The sequence below is a fragment of the Platalea leucorodia genome (assembly GCF_965183815.1).
Source record: "Platalea leucorodia genome assembly, chromosome: Z".
Lineage (NCBI taxonomy): Eukaryota > Metazoa > Chordata > Aves > Pelecaniformes > Threskiornithidae > Platalea > Platalea leucorodia.
In genome coordinates, this window is record NC_138858.1 from 31066951 (window position 1) to 31091243 (window position 24293).

General features: G+C 38.0%; 1 protein-coding gene across 1 annotated transcript in view; it reads right to left on the bottom strand.

Annotated features, from left to right (window-relative positions):
• GLIS3 (GLIS family zinc finger 3) overlaps nt 1-24293 on the bottom strand; it is a gene marked incomplete at both ends in the record, with an annotated part of 167565 nt that overhangs the window by 30758 nt on the left and 112514 nt on the right. Inside the window, 3 exons of the mRNA XM_082335868.1 lie at nt 1408-1549; nt 15443-15553; nt 16992-17153. Coding sequence (XP_082191994.1) covers nt 1408-1549; nt 15443-15553; nt 16992-17153 — 415 coding nt within the window. The remainder of the gene's footprint in view (nt 1-1407; nt 1550-15442; nt 15554-16991; nt 17154-24293) is intronic.

Below are 24293 nucleotides of genomic sequence, written 5' to 3' on the forward strand. Positions count from 1 at the left end.
TTAATCATAGTCTGGAAGCTAGACTGATAAAAAAGATGAGTGCTCAATAGATTCCAGCAGAAATCTCCTCTGAGAATATCCTCAATTTCTGAAAACCTGGTCTCAGCTCATTTGACACACTGTCCCCACCTAGCTTCCATCCTATCTAGGAACTTGAAAGGAAAAGGAAAAGCTGAGTCTTTTATTCTCTCTCAGTTTTGCACATTGCATTGGGTAATGCCAGTAAATAATTTTTTACATCTCAACATTCCTCACTATCCAACTCCCTCTCAAAGTACAATATAAAATAAGCAACTGTAACCAACAACAGGTCACTAGAGGTTCACTGGTCAAAATCAGATCTTTAAAATCTGAAATTTCCTTTAGCTTTCAAATAACAGATGCCACACTCAGCCCACACTCAGACTAAGGCATTTAAAAGTTAACAGCATACAAGTAATACCAACTATTTTACAAATTAGGATACAGTCAATCACAGCTTTAAATTTCCTGATTTTTGTCATATAAACCTACATCACCACCAACTAGTGTGTAGCTCACAACAGCCTTGACAAAAACATAGCATAGAATTGATAGGTTTACAAGCCTCTCAGTAAAAGAAAACCACTTATTGAAGTGGCCACTTCATATAATGTCATTTTCAGCACTGCACGTAACATTCAGCCAATTCTTTCACTTCTTACATCTGGTTCTCAATTAAAAGTTGAACTGCTAGAAGATGTAATGCATTCTGCCTGAAAGTTAAAACCAGATGTCTTTACAACTACTAAAATACTGCATTAAAGAACATCCTGCCCATTGTTGTCTTGAGCTTTGAGATGTATTACCACTCATAACTTACCAAATGTTTCAAATTTAGCTGAAATGTGTACATTTAGCCAGGTATGACAGAGTTAGGTATTTTAATATGAAAATCTCAGATACCTAACTGAAACAATAAAATAGAATTATCACATTTATAGCATAAATGTGTTTATTGGCGTATTTATAGTCATAATATGAGAGCTCACAATGCAGCATTTAAGTTCATTAATGTAGATCTGTTGGAAAACTGATATGTGATCCATGAATAAGGAAAAGGAAAAATACTCCTTTGATTTTAAATGAAGCTTAGTGAATTCAAGATGGCTACAAGGAATAGTAGAAGTGAATTGCTAGCAAAAGTCAAATGCCTATAGAGCAAAAATATTGCTCTTTGTTGCAGTAGGTCTGTTCATGGATAAAATATGATTTGTCCTGCCTCCCTTCAAAAAAGGTGTAAAAATCTGTTCAAAATCTATCGTTTTATATTACTTTGCAGATTCTATCCTTCTCATAAGATAGATATGGATTTTAGAGTACATCCTACTCTGCAAAATCATCCCTAATCTTAAGTGAGCAATAATATTAATCTGTCTTTTTCCATACCTGGGTAAATATCGTGAGCAGGCCCGGGGGAGTGTCCCCTGGTATTATCTGTAGCATCATGCGGTGACAGGGCTGGCTGGAGAGGCTGAATTGCAAGGCAGTCATTCAGGATGTCCTGACTAAGCTCTGAGCTCGATCGCAACTGAAACACAAGAAATAAAAAAGGAGAAATTATTATAACATCGACAAAAAAAATGGAAATAAATCACAAAAATCCTTAAGACACTGAAAAATTATAATGAAGAAATGTTGAGGCGTTAGAGAAAGAAATGGAGCACCTGCAGAATTCTTGTCTTTTAAATCCTGGTTAGTACCCTTCCATTATAGCAGGTATTTTTCAAATCTGAGGAAGGAAACTCTTCCAGATGCTTAACAAGACTGTACTCAGGACAAGGGCTACTTGTACAGATAGGACCTTGGACAGAAGGACTTACATGTGTTTTCTTGCCATACACTGCAAAAGAGAGAAGACTGTCCTGATTCATGGATAATGGAGATTTATCACGTCTGACATCTCTTATATCAGCAGAGGGATACTATAAAAAATACAAATATTTTCCTGCTGGTTTAGTGCCCTGAACTGGCTCACTGAATGACCAGAAAAGCAAAGGTGCTCGTGGCAGTGGAAACGAGGGACTGGGAGTGAACAGAGAGGAGTGGTATTATTCGAGATGGTCAGGATAGAAGTGGTACCACTTTATATGGACCAAAGTTGTCCTAAGATCGCATTGTTAAAGTGACTAGAACTGCATTTGTTTCACATTATGGCTGAACTGATCTGGAAGTGAGTGCTGTGTCACTGCCACTAATCCCAGGTCCATGCATGGCCACTTGCCTGGTACCTGATCCATCAAGAGCAAGTCTGTTTATCTGGCTTATCCAGCAGAAAATTCACTCTCCAAACAATTAATAAACAAATTCATAAGAAAGAGTTTTCCTTTGGATGAAGTTGGATGAACAGTCTCACGCTGAGGCTACAATACAATACAATAAAAAAATACAATAAAAAAAAAAAATCCCAAAACCAAAATAAGGAAAAGGGAGAAAGCCTACTGCAGCACCCTGATGCAAGGCTGTCCAAGCTGTAATGCAGAACTGCACCCTGAAGCTTCTGGCAGATGGATGCTGCTGCAGGCTGCAGGCTGCCAGGACTGATGCTTGCCCCAACTCCCTGCCTGATGTTACTGCTACATATAACAAAAATTTGCCTGTTCCTTATGGACATCTTGGCTCAGAAGCTGGTGTATTCATTTAAAAGCATGAAAAAGGAGGGTCTGTGCTTATATGCATGTGGGCCACTGCCGTGACTCAGATGCAGATAAATATCCTGTCCTGTCACCCATGCTGATGAAGAGATAGTTCATGAAGCATGATGGACAGAAACCTGACCTAGTGCAGTATGATTTGCTGCACTTATCATCAGAGTCCCAAGAAGCAAATCTCACAGATGCAAATGAGGCTTCTCCTCTCTGTTTGGTGCCGTGAAAGGTGACCAGGTAACAGTAACTAGAATATAACCTAGCACCTCTAACAAACTCCTGAGGGGAGGAAGAGCAACAATAAGATAACTTTCTGTCCATCCTATACTCAGAAATGAAGAAAAAAGAGTAAGAGGGAATGATTCTGAATGCAACTGTAGAACGACCCATTACTGTGCCACAAGATGCTGATAATCATTAAAATGACTTCAAATGATCTGCATTAGTATAAAACCATTGCAACAGAGTGGAGAGTTGGTCTTACACATCATAAGCACCTGAGGTAGGGCGACTGTAATAAGAGATATTATGCAGCCTATGGTACCTATGCACAGACTGTGCATGCCATAGATTATTCCTTCTCTTAAAAATTTAGTGAGTCATTATTAAGCCCAAAGGCACACTATCTTTGTGAGGTATATTTTTTATTCTAGAACTTGTTATTCTAGAATAGTGCAGAGAGAGGGGGATGGCAGGGGAAAGAGAAGGAGGGAGAAAAGGGAGAAAGGGGGAAAGAAAGGGAGAAATACCCCGACAAATGCTTTTCATGTATTATCCATATTTACAATCTGCTATAAATACAAATGTTTCTTCCAGTGTAGCATGTATGGTTGTCTGCTATTATCCATTATTCTGTTTTTACTGCTATCACTACTAACATGTTTTTTTCATGAAATTAAGTACACGTGAAATTAAATGCCAGATATATCCAGATTCAAATTCTTATCAGTTACATTATTAATGAGCATTATGTGACTTTACATTTCTATGAAATCTAACATGAAAATAAATATTTAAAAAATCTGACTTCTATAAAAAATCAGGATTCTATCACACAGAATACAAATTTACAGAGGTTGCTTGTGTAAAGTTATTTGTTTGCACAATTTTTTTTGTAAGAAACTGATCAATTTTCTATTTTAATAAAATAATAAAATAAATAATAATAATTAATAAAATAAAAAATAATAATAAATAATAATAAAATTTTAACTGAAACCAATGTTTTGCATTTTGTTAAGAGCCAGGAAATCTGAGTTATGATTCTTCTTTAGTATGTGAAGAAACACAGAATAGAAAATGAAAAGAGAGATGATCTTAAAAACAAGCAAATAAAACAACCATTCATTGCATCCATAAGATTTTATCTTCAGTTAAAAAAGCTAGAAAGGAGAAATAATAGTTGACCAGATCTAACTGCTGCAGTCTGTTTCTTCCTTTGCTCTAAAGACAATGCATTTCTTCTTTTCCAGCCTACACTGTAGACTTATCAGCCAGCTGTAAAAGACAGTTGACACTCTCTTTGACTTCTGTATAAATCATATCCCAGCACAAATCTCCCAGCATTCTGGCTGCAATACCTTGCTTCCCCCATGATCACCTTTCTTCCCTCATGATCACTCAGCTGAGCACCAGTACAATCACACGGGGAGTGAAAACTTGCCAATCTATTTTTGAGAACTATAAGGTTAGAAAGTTTCCTTGCTGAATGATGAAATCAGTAACTGACAGTTTTGCAATGCTGAGCACAGACATTTTCTGTGTGCTGTAATGTAGCCGAAATTTATGGCTGACCAAGGTGCAAGTTAACAATCAACTGCTCAGCTCACTTACAACTTCCCTGTATGAAATACTTGCTCTGAATGATAGATTTTCAATTATAATAGCTCAGTTGTATGGTAGACTTGTGAAGTTTTGTATTTGGAAATCTGAGACATTCCCATTATCACAATGTGGCAGTTTTTTCTAACACACAAAACAAATCACTGTCAGTCATGATTTACAAGTGTTTTACTTCTATGACAATCAATTAATGTTTATCAGCTTTCAGAACAATGGATGGAAATTCTACTCCTGTACATTTTAGATATGATTAAATAATTACCCAAGATTAAATGATACATGCAAAAGTAGTTAGAAGGGAGTAAGATTCTACATTCTTCAATTTTCAATTTCATTATATCTGAGTCCAAGATCAGAGACATGCTGTTGACTTGATACCTGACATAATTCCAGAGAAAATGTCTCCTTAAAAGAAAAGATCATTTGTTTTATATTTTTCTAACCAATGTGTCCTTTATCTGAGATCTGCATGTTTTTGTGCAACCTGGCTAGTTTCTTAGCATTATCCCTGTTCAACAGAAATCAGACACCATCAAGGAACACATAAGAAATGTGTGTTTATGAATACTCTTAGTCAGAAGAGAAGTAGTTTAGGATTTCTCAAACATTATTTCCAATACACGCAAAATAGGATCTCAGTAACTTCAAACTCTGCCTATATGTACTCAGATTAACTCGAGTAATTCTTAAGCAAAGTTTGGACTCCTCCCATCATTCAAATATACCCGTTATGTCATCAAATCACAGCATTTTAAATCTTGCTTTCATGAAACCAGTATTTCTATATGTAAGGGAGACATTGGTTATAGTCTATTTATTTTGGAGCAGGTTAGATCTGTGTCTGCCATGTCTAAGACCAGCAAAAAACCCCTAAATACTGCTATGTTTCATTGAGAAGAATTGTTTTACACTAACTGTAATAGCTTTATAAATGTGGGGTTTTTTCATTGTAAAGCTAAGAAGGAATTTCTGTTATTCTGATAGTCAGTGTGTTAATTTTACTAAGAGCTATTTTCAAGTAGAGAATAAGCCAGTAATATTATTTTTATTGTCTATAAGTTAAGTTGGCATTTGGAGAGGGAAGCTGTCTACATAGAGCTACATATTGTACTAGTTTTTCTGAAGAAGTAGCCAGAATTTTAATATTTGCTTGTACAGTTAGAGTAAAATTATGTCCTGTTAGTATTATGACATTGACAGTACACAGATGTGACCACTAGAAAATTACAAGTTCAATATGAAGCGATGCTATGTGACAGTGTTTACTCATATTATAGGTTTACTTGCTAGATCATCCCTTTACTCATGCAGATCAGCTTCAAGGTCCAGTGCTTTCTTGCACAGTACTAAACCTTTTTGACAACAGATGATAAAAGTTTATGTTTGCTAAAAGTTAATGCTTGCTAAGTGTCCTAATTCTTGCCTCTGGATGCTACAGACATCTTGGAGCAAAGAAGTAATGCAGACAGAAGGGATTCTTCAATAACCTTTGTTTCCAGTGAGTCATCTGGGCAGGATTTCTAGAGAGCCATGGCATTCATTATCCTGCTAATTGTCTGCCACAGCTTTCAGGTGTATGTGCATGCTACTTTCATCTGCTCTTCCATTCTGTTTCAATTAAATGTTCAGCCAGGAAAACACAATAAAAATCAAGTTAAACTAGCCTATCTGCACAGTAGGGATGTCAGGTTCCATACAAGAAGTAGTTACTTTTCCTCCTCTCAAAGTTTTACTACAAACATTTCAGTTCAAATACAAAAATGGCTTCCATCTTTGTGACCCAGGGTAAATCAGGAAAACATACCAAAAATGTTTTTCAGCCTCTTGCATTAAAAATCAAAAGCACCCAGAACCTACACAATCAGCTAACTTTGGTAAATTTCAAGTCAAGAAGAAATTCTGATTTTGAAGCAATACTACAAGAGGAAAACACGGTTACATTAAGATTGATGACACTGAAATGGATTCTACCTTTATTATATATAGAGCAGAGAGTTTTCTTTTAATCGGTATTATTCTAATATAAGGAATAGTTTGGGTTATCTCCTCATTAAAATGATATGTAACACCAAGAACACAATTTTAAGAGGAAAAATTGCAGCTGGGACAGATCTGAAAGGAAACTTTGAATAAAAAATCAAACTGATAATCTTACTTTAAAGAAGGGAAGTACAGTTTGAGTGAGATGTGTTGTAAGTGGCCATTTTCTGAAATAAACAAAAAAGCTTGTTTGGTCATAGTTCTGTTAAAAACTGATTATTATTTTGCTCTACATATTTAACATGGAAGGCTCCTGAGGATGCTCCTTGTTGTGACATCCACTGTCTTGGAGAAGTCCACATTTTCACAAATTTTCCTTTCATTTCTTTCTCACTCTAGTCATATAACTGGAAAGCACCCATACAGATGCATGCACGCACACACACATACACACACACGTTACCTCTCTCCCTGCACCGTATTAGATTGTATCAAATCTGAAAACATGCAACTATCTTATAAAAAATGCTACCTACATTATACGTATGACCCTTCCTATTTCAACCTCTTTTTCTTGCAGTTCTAAGAGGCTTGTAGTTGGTTTTTGTGTGAACAGCAATCTAAGAGCTGAGCTGTGCCATTGAAAAAGCAGGAAAAACATCAGTCTTGTTCCAGACTGATTTGGAGATATAGCTAGTATACGGTATTGCTAAACATCAGCTTTTCCAAGTAAATGCAGCCTGATAGAGAAACCACTTGTACTGAAGAACGATTTGCTTTCTCCTTCTGAAAATACATCTGTTTGGCAAATTTTCACTTCATGACGGGAAAAATGTGGAAAACAAACAAGTACTCATCCACCTGGTACTTCCTGTACCAGGAATATGTACAAACATATTTTTCTGCCTGTCACAGGTTACCAAAAATTGCCATGAAAATCTGTAGATAACGTCAGCAATTGTTAATATACAGGAACAAAGATCTTCAGATTTCACATTCTTTTTCTAAACCCTGTTTCACCCTTTATATAACACTGGCCTTCACTTCATATTTTTGATTTTGTGTTACTCTTCACTGGAACTTCAGTTCATCCATATACCAGTTCCTACAAGGAAATACTCATCTGTTCAAAATAATACCTTGATTAGAGCCTAAGACTAGAACTGAAAAAACTTTGGCAGCTTTACTAGTAAGAGATCCAAATTATTAGCCTTCAGGCATATTTTTACTCTTGGAAAGATTCCTTAGGACATCCCTTTGCAGTTTGATCCACTGTCTGTGAGTTGCCCATTTAGTGAGTTGGTGATGGCTAGATGGTGATGTGACAGGCTGGCTGTGCTGGCACTGCTAACTTTCAGAGTTCCTACAGCCTCCCAATTGTGTGGCATTTATGTTTCAGGTTGGGTTTTTTGTTGTTGTTAAAGCCCTAAGTTGTTGTTAAAGCCCTACAGTGCAGTCTCACAAACAACTGTGTCAGCAGATGGGGCAGAGGCCCTCTAGACCTTTCACCAGCTTTGCTGCTCCTCTTTGGATGCACTCCAACAGCTCAATGTCTTTCTTGTAGTGAGGGGCCCAAAACTGAACACAGTATTTGAGGTGCGGCCTCACCAGTGCCAAGTACAGGGGCACTATCACCTCCCTGGTCCTGCTGGCCACACTATTTCTGATACAAGCCAGGATGCCATTGGCCCTCTTGGCCACCTGGGCACACTGCTGGCTCATGTTCAGCTGGCTGTCGACCAGCACCCCCACGTCCTTTTCTGCCAGGCAGCTCTCCAGCCACTCCTCCCCAAGCCTGTAGCGTTGCATGGGGTTGTTGTGACCCAAGTGCAGGACCCGGCGCTTCGCCTTGTTGAACCTCATACAGTAGAGCGTTCCTACCCTCCAGCAGATCAACACTCCTGCCCAACTTGGTGTCATCTGCAAACTTACTGAGGGTGTACTCAATCCCCTTGTCCAGATCATTGATAAAGATATTAAACAGAACTGGCCCCAGTACTGAGCCCTGGGGAGCATCACTTGTGACTGGCCGCCAAGTGGATTTAACTCCATTCACCACCACTCTTTGGGCCCAGCCATCCAGCCAGTTTTTTACCCAGCAAAGAGTATGCCTGTCCAAGCCATGATCAGCCAGTTTCTCCAGGAAAATGCCGTGGGAAACAGTGTCAAAGGCTTTACTAAAGTCTAGGTAGATAAAATCCACAGCCTTCCCCTCATCCACTAAGCGGGTCACCTTGTCATAGAAGGAGATCAGGTTAGTCAAGCAGGACCTGCCTTTCATAAGCCCATGCTGACGGGGCCTGATCCCCCGGTTGTCCTGTATGTGCTCTGTGATGGCACTCAAGATGATTTGCTCCATAATCTTCCCCGGCACTGAGGTCAGGCTGACAGGCCTGTAGTTCCCTGGACCCTCCTTCCAGCCCTTCTTGTAGATGGGCATCACATTTGCTAACCTCCAGCCAACTGGGACCTCCCCAGTTAGCCAGGACTGCTGACAGATGATGGAAAGTGGCTTGCTGAGCACCTCCGCCAGCTCCCTCAGTACCCTTGGGTGGATCCCATCCAGCCCCAGAGACCTGTGTGTGTCCAAGTGGTGTAGCAGGTCACTAACCATTTCCCCTTGGATTATGGGGCCTTTGTTCTGCTTGCCATCCCTGTCTTCCAGCTCAGGGGGCTGGGTACCCTGAGAACAATTGATCTGCCTATTAAAGACTGAGGCAAAGAAGGCATTAAGTACCTCAGCCTTTTCATCATCCTTTGTCACTCTGTTTCCCCCTGCATCCAATAAAGGATGGAGATTCTCCTTAGCTCTCCTTTTGTTGCTAATGTATTTATAGAAACATTTTTTATTGTCTTTTATGGCAGTAGGCAGATTAAGTTCTAGTTGGGCTTTGGCCCTTCTAATTTTCTTCCTGCATAACCTTACGACATCGTTTTAGTCCTCCTGAGTTGCCTGCCCCTTCTTCCAAAGGTCATAAACTCTCCTTTTATTCCTGAATTTCAGCCAAATCTCTCTGTTCAGCCAGGCTGGTCTTCTTCCCCACTGGCTTGTCTTCCAGCACATGTGGATGGCCTGCTCGTGCACCTTTAAGATTCCCTTCTTGAATAATGTCTAGCCTTCCTGGACTCCTTTGCCCTTCAGGACTGCCTCCCAAGGGACTCTGTCAACCAGGCCCCTAAAGAAAGAAGGGTTCCTGCTCTCTCAAGACCACCTTCATGCCTACGCTGTGGCAGGGAAGTGAAGATAGACAAATGCAGAAAAGGCTATTGCTACCAAAAACAAGCCTGAAGAATACAGAATGCGATGGGAATGCACTGACAGCTGTTTACATAGTTTTGAGACAATCTGGATTTTTTTTTGTATGGGTGTAAATGTAATGAGGGTGACAGCACTTATTCCTTTTGGTGAGCTTTTCAACACATCACGCTGCCGAAGCTCACAAGAGTACAAGCTCAGGGCAGAAACCAAGTGCATGGAATCATGATGTGAAAGAGCAAATGTTAACATCAGTGTGAACCAACAATCTCCTGGTTATAACAACTGCCACAGCTGCCAGAGCACCATGAAAACCATAGGAAGGTTTTGATATTTCCTCCTCCCTGGAGAGCAGAGCTCTACATGCACCACTGGCAAAGTATATCCCCCACGATGGAGCTTCCTTGCAAGGCACGCCTCGTGCATCCCACCACAGTGCACATCGCTGCCGCTGCAGCAGGTCGGGGGGGGGCAGGTCAGCCACAGCCAGTCCTCCATCACTTTCAGGGTCTGTTTTCCTGTTTCTCACTAACCACACTCAACAGAACTGGTCATTCGTAGTCTCAAAAGTTTTCCAACAAATTGTATGATTAAATTCCTTAAACACTGCTGCCCATTCCTAATCCCTTTTTGCCAACACCCCTTTCAGGAAAAATTGCTGCACGCCATGGTGCCTGATTTATATTTCATTTCGAAAACAGGAAGTAAAGGGATTAAAGTTGTGGATTAAAACACTTACTCTTTACTGCATTTTTTCTGCAGAATAGTTTCTTAGTTGCCATGGGCACTGCTCACTGACCTTTAGCCCCTGAATGCACTTCTTTTTGGATTAGTGACATTTTTTAAATGGACTCCATAGAGAACAAATGAGGGAAAATATCCTTATGTTCAACTGCTCCCAAAGCAAGAAAATAGATTTGCTTCCCTTTCAATCCATTCTTTCCCTTTTGCAGTTTTAACAGTGAAATCTGAACTAAGAGTTTGAACAAGGGCAAGTGAAACCTGAAACACGCAGAAGCAAACTGGGCTTATGATGTAGGGTCTGGCTCTTTGCTCCCCACGAGGCAGGTGTTCACAAACAGAGCAGTTTCTCCAGATTAATATAGTCACAAAATGGACAATGTCACTGGTAACTAGCTTAGTGCCTGAATAACTTGCTGAAATACCAATGATGTAATGCTCTAACCCTCCTTGGCTCCCTCTTTCCTCATCAATTAAACATTCTGAGGTAGAAAAAATAAAAAAGAAGTTAATTTCTTTCCCATAAGAAACACATTGTGTTTCTTGATTAACAAAATAGCCTAGTTCAAATAGTGAGAAAGGAAAGGAAAGGAAAGGAAAGGAAAGGGAAGGGAAGGGAAGGGAAGGGAAGGGAAGGGAAGGGAAGGGAAGGGAAGGGAAGGGAAGGGAAGGGAAGGGAAGGGAAGGGAAGGGAAGGGAAGGCTGGAAATAAGTGTTGCAAAATTAAATAAACCAAAGATACTAGCTAAAGAAAATCACCAGACATTGTTTGCTATTCATGTTCTCCACTAAATCTAAATGCTGGCGTGAAATTTTGTTCATTCCAAAATCTTTAAACAAACTGGTAGCTTCATTGATTGTGCAATAAAATCAACAAGTAGTCACATTAAAAAAAAAACCTGCTTCTACTGTAAAACAATGTAAACAGTGAACAATCAAGAATTGTGCAGCCCTGTAAGAAGCAAGAGCTTTGTATTATTTTGCTTAGGGAATAATGTATTTGCTGACATTACCCACAAAATACAAAGGTAGACAATCTCTCAAAACTTTATAGAAAACTCCATGTTAACCTGTAATGAAAACACTTGTATGTCTTATTTCCAGAGAAATACTGTTCAATAGGGGGATATCATGTCTTTAAGCACTTTGATTTTTTTCCCATTTCTCTTAACATTTTTGTTGTAAGATGTACAGGTTTATATACATTATACATAACAGGTCTCTAAGAGAGAAGAGGTGAACTGTTAGAAAAGGGATATAAAATGACTAGGCTTCAGAAGAATTCAGTTACTGAGAACTGCCTCTAAAGGTGGAGATTTTATATTCCCTTTTTGCTAATATGGGGGTTGCACAGTGGCAGAAGAGCAATATCTGCAGGATCATTACTAGCTGTGCAAGATGGCTTCCCTTAGTTCAGATGGGAACCCTGGTCAAGGTCAGCACAGGCCACTCTGCAAGGCAATTCCAGTAACTGCTTTGGCCAGATGATCCATATTCTTATTTCATTATTTCCAACATGCTCCACACCTAGTGTGGACTGCTCTGCTCTACTAGCCTCTATTACAGTCCGAAGTAGGAGTGAATATGGCTGAGGTGTCACACAGCCTGCTTCACCTCAGCAGTGTAGTGTAGCACCTTTTTTCTTTATTGTAATCAGGAAAAGTATTCTGCAAACTTCCAGCCATTGCTAGCTGATCAGTTTTTGAAAGAGCAACAAATGCAACATGGAAGAAATCATGCACAAATAGCAGCAGGATTAGAGAGACCCCGACTGCCTGTCCTTTACTCCTCCTCAGCACAATAACACCTGAAAAGATCTCCTTCCAACCAGGTATCACAGCAACAAATCTTGGAAGAGTCCATCTTCATTGGAAGAACATTTGACAACTCCCCAAAAGCCACTGTTCAGCCATCACTTTGCAATTGACCATTCTGTGTCAAGAAGGAGGATTATTAGGGAGAAATGACCCAAGCTGGAAGTCTGTGCACATATCCCTTATCTCCTGAGGTCTTACCATCCCCTTAATTCCTTAGTGATTTGGTAGATGTAGCATATACACTACAATTCAAAAAAACCTCCACCAAGTGTAGACAACTTTCAGAAATGTCCTTTGGACCGCCTTTCCCAAAGCTATGCCTCAGTGATATTTGCTTTCTGGCAGAGACAGTACAAAAATTCTGTCTCATTACCTACAGAAATATGCAGTTGCCTTTGAATCCCACATGGGTCTTAGCTTCCGTTATATGTTGTGGTAATAAGCACCACATAGTAACTGTTCAACTTACAGAAAAATCTTTTAAGTTTCTTGCCCTTTCAAAGTTGAAAGGAGGAGACGACTAAGAGGAGGACAGGTTTTAAAAGTAATTGTAGTCCAGGGGCTTGTTGTACATTAGCATTCATCTCAGCATCACTTTATGCTCTCATTTTGGGTGCTTTCTAGTTTTCTATCACCGACTTCCCTGCTTAGAAGGAGCTCCATCCATCTTCCCCAAGGGAAGATGAAATCCAGGCATAGTCAGCAATTTTTACTTTTTAAAATAAGATAGGAAGCACTGCTTTTTATCCCACCAAAATATTTTAAAAGTACAGACTGAATATTATGATGCATAGAGATTATACTCAAAATGTTTTGCTAGACATTTTTGGCATCTGTTCCCAGGTGTTTACATGGTACATGTTTGCCCTCATGCTTATGAAGAATTTTACAAATTACACAAAGATGATTAAAGCAGGCACGCCTCTTTACTCTCCTGCTTTCCTTTGAAAAGTAAATGAAAGTTTATTGTACTATCCAATAAACTGCTTGCCTTAAATGTATTTGTGCCGGGATCTTCTTGGTCTATAGGATTTCATCCATTACCTGGAGAGATTCCCAGTTAAATGTATTTGGTGGATGGCTGGAGGCTGGGGGATGAGAGGAGAAGGGCAACAGTGGCTGTCTTACAAGATTTTCAGAAAAGGCATTTTTGCCTTACATGGTAAGCCATAAACATATATGAACAAAAGTTGCTTAAAGTAATTCAGACGTGGAAATTTATCTGTATCATGTTGCATAACCTGGCCCCATCTTAGAGGGCCAAGTAAAGGCTCAAAGCTTTGAAGACAGATCTAGAAAATCTGAGCTGAAGACTCAATGTAATGTTTAGCACAGCAAGTAGCTGATTCCGCTGTTATGAATATACTTCATCCTGCTATTTTACATCTATGCAACATCAAAGACACATTTGCAGGTAGAGTCTTGGAGAGCCAGCAACTTAAGACACCACAATAATGTCACTTGGTGTGTAGGGAAAGGTTAAAAGGAGGATTAAAAGCAGTCAGGCACGATATATTAAATGAATCCATGACTAACAGGGTGTGACAGCAAAGGGTTTCATTCTTTTCAACAGAATAGATCCCTAGGGCTGGAAGTATTACTCCACTGTGCCTTTGTCACCTTGGAATTTTTATGGTTATTTTTGACGAATTCACATTTTTGTAAAGACTTTTTTGACATTAAGCCAATTTTCAGTTTTAATTAAAGCCATAAATAACCTTAATTCTGCATTAAAAGGTTTATTGTTTCTTACTTTTTATTATTATTACTGCCAGGCAATATTTCAAATACCAAAGCATGATGTTAGTTAGCAATTATGAGTTCTCAAAGGTCCAGTAATTATGCTGTATCTTGTAAACATTATACATTGCAAACTTTATCCATGCTTTAAGTATCTGGCTTAATAAGATGCCACAATTTTTCTTTTCTTATTGTGGAGCTTTGGCTTATTTCCCCTTCCATATATCAATGTATCTTAGGTGATCAATGAGCATAAATAAATCCTTATCAAACAGGGATGAAAAAATAAGCAATTTTCAGTCTAAAATGTGCCCATAGAGAGTCAAGCAAGGAGTAAAAAGGGCCAGGTTTAAACTCTTTGGCACAAAGAAGGAATGGAAAACGAGCAAAATCAAATAGTGAATGAAATGCAGGAAAGAAAATCCCACATAGTATTGCAATCTGACAAAATGAGAGAGACGAGATAACATATTATTTCACTTTCAATGACAGTAACATTACAGTGCAGTTTAATACCTGTATTCAGGTCCACTATGCCAGTTTTAGTTGAGGCACCACACACAAATTTCTCAGAATGCAACGTCTTGATCGGCGTTTACTTTACATGCTTGTAAAAGACAGTGTCTGGGTGGCTGAGCTGCCGTCCTGGGACAGGCAGGACAGGGCTCACAGACCTCCTTCGGCAGTCCTGCCTGTAGGCAGCATGCACAGGAGCAAGGGAGCCAAAACACTACTTATTAAGGTGAAAATGAATGCTCAGTTACTTCGTCTCTGATACATGAGTGGGCACGCATAAGTTTAAAGGAAATTCCTCAAGAATACTACAGGCCAATTCCTCAGAGGCTGACATGCAGGTCTCTGCTGCCATGTCCTGCTTCAACAAAGTATTCGATCAAAACTCACTCTTTGAATTTGTATACTGTGGCTTTAAAGACTGCCACTTAGTGTTCCCAATGCTGTGAAGCAATTTTTTTGCTACCTTCTATGAATGGCTGTGCATTTAATTTTAAAACATCTAAACTATAACTTGTTTTACATGGCGCTTACATCTCAAAGGTTTATCTAGCCCTACACCATGCATGTTTCCCTTTTATCAGGACCAGTTTCCTTTAAAATGAAAGCTTAGAAAAATTACATTTGATTTGCCTCATTATGTACATTTAGTGATTAATCATCACATCAGAAAATAAAAAGCATTAAAGCATTAGCAGCCTCATTAAGTCAAAGATGAAATTATCATCTATATAAGAAATTATTTATCTATTATTTCCCATTAACAGTTTTTCTAATCAACAGTCTGAAATCAGCACAAGTACTTGAAGATGCATTGAAACATCTAATATTAGAACACAGACTTCTCCACATAAGCTTTACACCAGTCAACATTGTAGAAAATTTACCTTTTTCCTGACTTGTTGGTCTTTGGAAGAATGGGCTTTCACATGCTTTCTCAGGGAACTTGGATCTGTGTATCGTTTAGTACATCCTGGAATCTGACATGCATAAGGTTTCTAAGTTAAAAAGAAAAAGGATAAAGCAGCTGTTAAATCACAGATTATTTTAACTGAAGAGAATCCCTTTCGAGCCTTGGGATGCTGCAGACCACCAGTGTTGTCCATTATTACAAGCAGAATGCTTGGTAATTTATTAGAAAGGGAAAGGAGGAAAGTAAGGCTTATAAGGAAGACAAACCAAAGGAAAGCTTTCATTATGGCACCTTTCATTTTTACCTTTGTTTTTGTAATCAGTACAATGAATGTTGCTAGTTATACTCACATTTCTTCCACCCTCAGAGCAATCTTTGACTTAATCAGAAATTACATTCTTTAGTGAATCAGGTAAAGAAACTGCAGTAAAGGCCCAGATAGACTGTTTAGGATTATAGAAGAATCTGCTTCAGAAAAAGAGAACAAGAAAAGTGTTAGTTTACTACATTACAGAGAGAGCAAGCAAAAATCAAAGCAAGCACTGAATACTGAACTTTCAAAAATATTACACACAAAAATACACATTTTAATGTGAAGTACAAGACAAACTCCTTCAGCTCACATTTTCTAATAACACATCATTTTAGAAAGACACCAGTCCTGTAATACCTTTGTAGTTTTCTTAATAGAAAGTCCAAAAAATCTAACTCACCAAATAAATATAAATCTCTATAAATATCTCCTCCTGCCTGTTCTAACCTGTCTCTTTCCTGAAGACTTGTAGGTCCACAATACAGAGTATTAAATGAACATTAGGTCCAATTGTTTGCTGAAATCAGCTATTTTGCAATTTAGCCATTTACGTTTCACAATGTATTTCTGAAAACACTTGGTACAAATGATTAACTTACCAGCCATACTATCAACTATTCCAAATGGATAATTTAAGTTTTCTGACAGCTATTTAATTCAAATGGCATTGTTCTTTTCTTTATGGACTTCTGCCCTTTGGAAATCGCTTGCCTCTGACAAAACATGATCTTCCGTTATGAAACAAAACTTTTTAAGCAAATCTCAGCTGTGACTCAAATTCACAAGGAACAATTTGTTGGCATGAAAATTTTTAGATTTACAGAATTTTTCTTCCTCTCCTGACTTTCTGGTACATGCCCCAGCCTTAAGTTTAACTGACTTTTTGTCAGAGAATAGCAGTTATTATCACAGATAATATGTGTCTTTGCAGAGTGACTTCAGGTTCCCCAAAGATCACCTAACTGAGAGAAAGTTACTGTCTCTGTCTGCAGCAAAGCCCATGGAGCTGTGGCCTTTTTATAAACTAGTTTGGCCCGTTTTCATCCATGTTTACATTTACTGGGTCACTTCTGAAACAGTTTAAACAACCTCATCAGACACTTCTCCCTCCTGTCTCTAAGGTTATGGGCTACCTCCTGCCACCAAGCTGGACGAAAGGAGCACATGGTCTAATGTACAGGGGACTGCAACGGGACTTCAGCTTCCTTACAGTGTCCAAGTGTGTCCTCTGGTGCTTGGCGCGGTCGCTGGAGTTGCTGAATGCTTTCTGGCAGCCAGGGTGCTGACAAAGGTACGGCTTTTCACCTGTATGGCTCCTTAAGTGAATCTTGAGATTTTCTAGTCTGGAAAAGGCTTTCTTGCAACCCTCAAACTAGAAAAGAGAAAGAAATGGTTTGAAAGGAAAGCACACACAGCAAACTGCAAGAGCAAACACTGAGCAGGAGGGTGAAAGGGCTTGCAGAGACCTCCAGCCTGCTATGGCTGGATGCCTCTCCAGAGGTGAGGAAAGCCTGGCTTTTCAGGGTGAGTGTGGCTGCAGGGTTTGAACCATTTAGGCCATAAGAATGTATTTATCCTCCCTGCACACGGCTGAATTAGGAAACTATGTCCTCCTCCCATTTTACAGATGGGACACTGAGACCCCAAGAAACCGGTCAGGTCAGAGCGCAGTACCACTCAGCCTATCTGGGAAACACAGCCCCAGCTGATTCTCCCAATAGCACACGGAAAGCCAAATGGTCACTGTGGGGTTCCCAAGTCCTGTGCTAGCTACCCTTATCTCCTCTCTGGGCTTGTTTGGATATTAGCAACTGAGCCGAACACAGGCATCTCTCAGTACCAACCCAACCTACACCACAACAACAAAATCGTGCAGAGAAATGCCAGTCTGCTCTGCCTTGCTGATGGTGATGTAAAAAGTAAAATTATTTCTGAAATATTTCTTTACCTTTCTGCCATGAGTACATGTATGAGGTACTAAAAATAATGGGAGCCCATCAAAATAGGTTTTAATCCAGATGGGTAACCAATAATCACGTGGCACAGTATTTCTACACCTAATCAAGTACTGCATCTGCAGAGAAACCTACGTTTATATGAGCAGAAAACCAGTTCTTTATCTATCATCTTCCCATAGTATACTTTATCCTAAGGGAAACTAAAATCCACCAGTTCTATTTCACGCCAGCATTTTTATGTACATTTGATTTCAATTAGACTTGAATATTTATGAATACTAGTTAGAAGTATAGGCTTTTTTAATTCTATCTGTCAAGATCAATTAATCTCATTAGTTTCAGCTGCTGCACATTCCACTGTGCAACATCGAAAGCATCTGCTGCATAACATGCTAGTTTGCAGTTCTTGTATAATTGCAAAAATAATAATGCATAAACAGAGATGTCAAATATTTCTAATGCTAACACAAAATTTTTCACCATATCTCTTCCTATTCATTTTACTCACTTGAAAAGAAATGGGCCATTTTTCACTGAAGTTAGAATAACACAAATATATTTTATAATATATTATTCAGTGCACGTATGTTTACAAAAGCACAGGTAGGAAAACACTACCTAATTCTGATAATAATTAGCATGTCTTTCTTACAAATCTGTAAGACCTTCAAAAAAGAGAAAAAAACAGGATATAAAATTTTCATAACTTAATTTTAAGCACTTCAGTTTTTTGGAGGAATGCAATACAGAGTTACAGCTTCAAAGAACAAAGTGCAGAGACAAAATACAGAAAAACAAAATTTCTCCTCAAACAAACTGGGGAGGGTGAATTTCTGTGCAGCACCCTTAACAGAAGAATAGACTGAATGTTGCCCAGGAAAACACAGTAAATAGGAGAAAATACGCATTACCTATAAAATAGTAGTATTAATATTAAGCTTAAGAAATTAAAGCTTGAGAAATGGGATGAACCACCCCCACTATATCATAACTGTAATTTTATCTTTCGTGCACATACATTTCAGAAAATTTCTCAACCCATGATGCTTTTTATTTATACTCCATCCCTTTATCCAAAGCAAACCTACAGTGCTTTCCAGATTATCCAATTTTGATCACTAAACATTAATTTATGCTTGTACATATATTGTTATGTTTATGTTTATGAAGGTTTAGTATGCAAGCAAAACATTGTTGCAAGTATAAAAATATTTTTACTTTTAGGGAACTATTATTAGAAAATATTCCAGGATAAATAAATAAATAAAAAATTAGACAGATATCTCTTACAATTGCCTGAAGTGGAGAAAGCACAGAAAACATGAGACCAAAAGGACTGGTATAACAAATGGCCTTTGAAAAGCAAAATAATTCAAGAGCAGCTGTGTTAAAATAACAAAGAAACCTACCGATTAGCCTGTCTTACGTAGACAAGTTATTATTTCTTATTAAATTCATAAACTAACAACCATCCATTCTAGTGACAGTAACTAAGCTGTGTAAGATAAACTGTAGTATCTCAAGCAGCCTTCAATTTCATAGGGTAAAACTCAGCCCAATGAAAAAGTTCTAAAAGCAGGCCCTCTGTTTTGTTTACTTCACAAGTTATTAAACCTTGAATCTTCAAGCATACAAACAAAATTAAACATGTAAATAATTGTTTATATGATTGTAAAATTAGTGTTGAATTTAACTAGGCAAAAATGTTTAACTGAGCAGAACTGGGGAATGTTATCTTACAAATTTAAAAATTGTGATTTCTGAATACTCCTGTATTGCTGATCATAATGTTGAAGCAGAGTAGATACCCTGCAGTTCGCTCTCCCCTGCACAGCCCTAAATTACTGTGTGTCATATTCACAAGGCTATATATAGTTGTGTATTGCAGAAAAGGCTATTCTAGCAAAACACAGAAACTACAAGCCTGTATTATTAGGAAAAACATCTTTACACAACAGTTAATGAATGTTTACTCTAAAACCCAGACTTTTTGAAGCCTTGGGAATCTCTGATGCTTAAGATAAAATGAATGAAAAGATATTATTTCCAACAACACAGAACATACATTCTTTCCTGATAACCAGATTTCAGTGAAAGTATTCCAGAGATGACACGATTACCTATGGGGAAAAAAAGTCAGGTAGATGGTAGTTGTTATTTTGAAATGGAACTCGTCGTATTTTTTAAGTTATTAACTGTGGTAGAAGAGGAGGATGTAACACCTTTATTACAATTAGTCACTTAATTACATGGCATGCATTTGGCATTCTGAAGCTGTTTAACACTCCTAAACATACTCCTGATTAAACCAGATTTTTTGGAAGTATTATGTGGAATTAATTGTGTTATGTTTTCCTAAACTGCAATACAGAAATCACACTTACTGAGCTTTTATTTTTATTGTTGCATGCAAATTGAAACCATTAAGTAGCTCATAAAGAAAATTTCCTCTGTTTACTTCCTAAATTTGGGAGTTCTTTTTAAAACATATTCATTGGGGTGTCCAAATCCACGTTTACTTTATCTTTTTATAAGGATACTTGTCAAAGGAAGAAACTATATATTTACAGCAAAAGGTAAAGCATGTCAATAAAAAGCAAAAGCAGCGCTATGACTTTAAAACATTTGTGTTCTCATGAATGTGCTGTTCATGTTTGTATACACAGATGCCTGTAAAATTACAACATAGTTACATAGATTTATATAAAATAATCTGTGCAGCATGTAAAGCCCTGCTGGATGCACCATGCACTTCTGAGCCCTGTCTATAATTAGACAGCAACCTTAATTATGAAATACATTTAGACCCTTACATTATAGAAACAGCATGGTAATACTTGTGTGAGTACTTTAATGTTAGTAGCAGATATCCAGTGGCCAAGTGTTTAAGAAATTAGTCAGTTTTCACTGTAAAAGGAACTGCTCCGATTATCTCAGTTGATCACCACTGTAACAAAGACTGAAGACCTTGCTCTGGCAAACAACATCTGCCTGAGATCTGATCCATTCACAGGAAAGTATCTAGTCTTGATTTTTAAAGTCAATGACAGACAGCCCAGCTTCCTCTTAGTCCAACTATCCCCTAATATTATCTGCTATTAAAAATCTTCACCTTTTCCTATCTGAATTTATTTTGCTTCAGCATCCAAACAGTGTATTTTCTTTTGTCTTTTTCTGCTATATTGACGTGATAAGTAATGTAAAAGATAACTTCTGATTTTAGGTATTTTCTGTTATCAAGTCACTTAACTTTCTCCCAAATAATTTTTATATATATATAAATTATTTGCTTTCTCACTATAAACAATGCTTTCTCAGACCTACTTTGAAATTGATTCTAAAACCAAAACAAATAAAATTAAATACTCTTAGAAATACTCACTCAATATACAACGTAATGTTACTGTCCTATTCTGATACTCTCATGTTTAGGCTTTTAATATCTTTTTTTTACACAGTGATCCTCAAATATTTTTCAGCATCACTGCATTTGGGGGAGGATCATCCTTTATTTGTTAAGTGTGAAGGATAAGCATTTCCCTAGTCTGTTGCCATGTGTGGGAAAATATTCATGGGATATTATATTGAATACATTTCATTACATGTTCCCAATCTGGTCTCTCTCTAAGGTTACGGGGAGAGGGGTGTTCTTCCTTTTTAATGTTGACGTTGCTAAACATCAACTTTCCTATAACCATTAAATTGCAACAGCTGGCTTTCTATGTATCAAGAGCTAGCCAGTGTCCACACAAAGTCTCAATAACAAATGTAGATACTTAAGTGACAGAATACATTTTGTTCTTCAATAAAACAGAATACATGCCTCAGGCAAGAAGCAGAAGAGACTGAGAGGCCCCCAAAAGGCTGTGATATAGGGAAATGATTGGATGAGATACATCCAAATGATCTCAGAAAGTTAGCTGTGACCTTTACTGATGTAAAGGTGAAGAACTGTCCAAATCTCTGCCAAACTGACTTGGAGGAAATTAACCCAACCCTACGTACACACCCAGGATGTACTAACCAGATGCTTCAAATATGTTCCTATATAGTTGCAGAATACGAGTTTGTTTGGCTTAGTAACCTGTTAAGCCATGGTGAACCTTTGATGATGCAAAAAAAGAAGAAAAAAGTGCACCCAGAAACTAAGATACATATCAGAGGGGAGAAATTCCTCCCTGATTTTACAAGGTCAACAGGATAAGAAGCTTCACCCTAGCAACACTAGCACCCTTCAATACGCTTTCCATGAAAAAGTATCAAAATAATCAACAACACCTTCCATGCCCCTTCTTCATTAAGCACAATGGATGCTACTTCTGGTCCAAGGACACATGGCATCATAACAGTGTGGGACTGGGCCTTCCCCACTACATCCACACCGGTAGGAAAACCAGCAGTTTCACAGACATACAGTTCAGATCATATCTAGCTCTTCCTTCATCAGCTAACCCATGGCTAACCCACATTAACCCATGACTGACTGCCCATGACTACATAGATGCATACTTTATAAATTATACTCTTCACACAACACGGTTTGGTTTTCCATGGATAATTTCTGTGGTCCCCTTCTGACTGCTTCTACATTCACTTGGGATACAAAATATAGGATCAATATTTACATAGTAGTGTTACCAGTGCTAGGCATTCAGGTAACGTGACTTTTCTGAATCAAACCCTCTTTTTTCACTCATTCAAGGATTGTGTTAGCCTTGTTTAAGTCATAGCATTTTACAGAGGGTTTTCATTACAGTTGGTAATACTAAATTCCCACTCAGACTCACTTTTTGCTAGGCAGAATTTCTCATATTGTAAATACAAGCTATATGTCTTCATTCTTGCTTGTATTGCTTTGCATTTGGCTGTTTTACAGTGCACCTTTTTATAATGCAGTAATTCAGAAAAGTCAATTAGATCATCTGTAACACTGTGATATCCTCAGTATTTGTGGCTCTACTAGTCCCTGTTAAATGTACAAAGTTTACCTACTTAGCACCACTATTTAGAGAACAAGTGAAGCACTCTTTATCTAATATGTGTCCTACTAATGGAACCTAACACAAAAAACTTAAAATCATAGAATCATAGAATCATTTAGGTTGGAAAAGACCCTTAAGATCATCAAGTCCAACCATAAACCTAACACTGCCAAGTTCACCACTAAACCATGTCCCTAAGCACCACATCTACCCGTCTTTTAAATACCTCCAGGGATGGGGACTGCCTATGATTTCACATTTGAATTACATTCAAGATACACTCATTAATATATCTTATAATAGATATAAAATAATATATATTAATAATTATTAATGAATAATATTGGACTATTTTTAAATATTCTGGGCTTACCATTTACAATTTTATTTAATATTTTTTTCAGTAAAAGATCAATAGAGAAACATAGTACTAGTTTTCTACTTTTCTTTCTTCCATCCCAGGGTTGATAACACAAGCTCCCTCGAAGAGCTGATGGATATGGGAGAAGAAAATGGAACAAGTGGGACACTACAAAGGCGAAGAAGGAGTCCAAGATGTTTCATGTAGTCTTCTGAGTCTTTAGAAACAGAATGAGATAACTCGATATAACGTGCTGAAAGATCCAAACTGGTGTGAGTCTGCTTGCTTGAAGACAGTATAAAATGCTGCCTCTGTCTCACACAGATGTCCTGTCTGGACATTGTCCTGATGCCATTCACAACAACAAATTACTGTCTGAGCTAGCTTTGACAAGCTGCTTGACTCACTTACTTTAGCAATATTCATAAGCTGACCATAAGCTTGACAAAAAAAAGTTTTAAATCCTAGACTTTGGAGAAAGTTATCTGAATGAAAATATAAGCCATTTCTGAATTTTAGGGAATGCTGGCACATGTGAATGCATATACACAAATGGAGGAAATGGTATCCCAAAAATCTATAGAGGAAAAAATAAATCCAGAGTAGCATATACATAAGGCCTCAAATCACATCTTTGAATTGTTCAGTAGTCATGTAGCATTTTAAAAAGATTTATTAGCAGATAAAGGGCACATTAATTATTTAACAATGTTTTATGTCTATCTGTCAATTAATTTTGAATGTTCTGATATACTGACCAGGTAAGTTCTTCTGTGTCAGCACCAAGGCAGGTGGTATGACAACGACAAAGTATCTTTCCCAAGCTTTGCATTTATCACAAAAACAGATGTAAAAGCTGTTCTTTATATGGCTTTCAGACAAGAACGATGCATTTCAAACATTAATTAATAGTCTTTTAAAAAGCATTTCCCTTCCTCAACAGCATTAGCAGGGTGCTGCTCTGCAAGAGACATAAGGGCTTTCAAAGAATGGAGAGTAAGACCTCATATGAAAATCTTTTAAATGGTTTTTTATTCCCCAAGACTGGCAATCTTGTGAATGACACATAATTAGTGTCAGACATCATTCAAACTGCTGACATCAGGTGCTCACCAACAAGGAGGCTGCATGCCACAGCTGAGATTTAAAAGCCCAGGTTCATTTCACATAAAATAATTGCTGTGCTTTTAACCCTTGAAGTGTTTAAATGG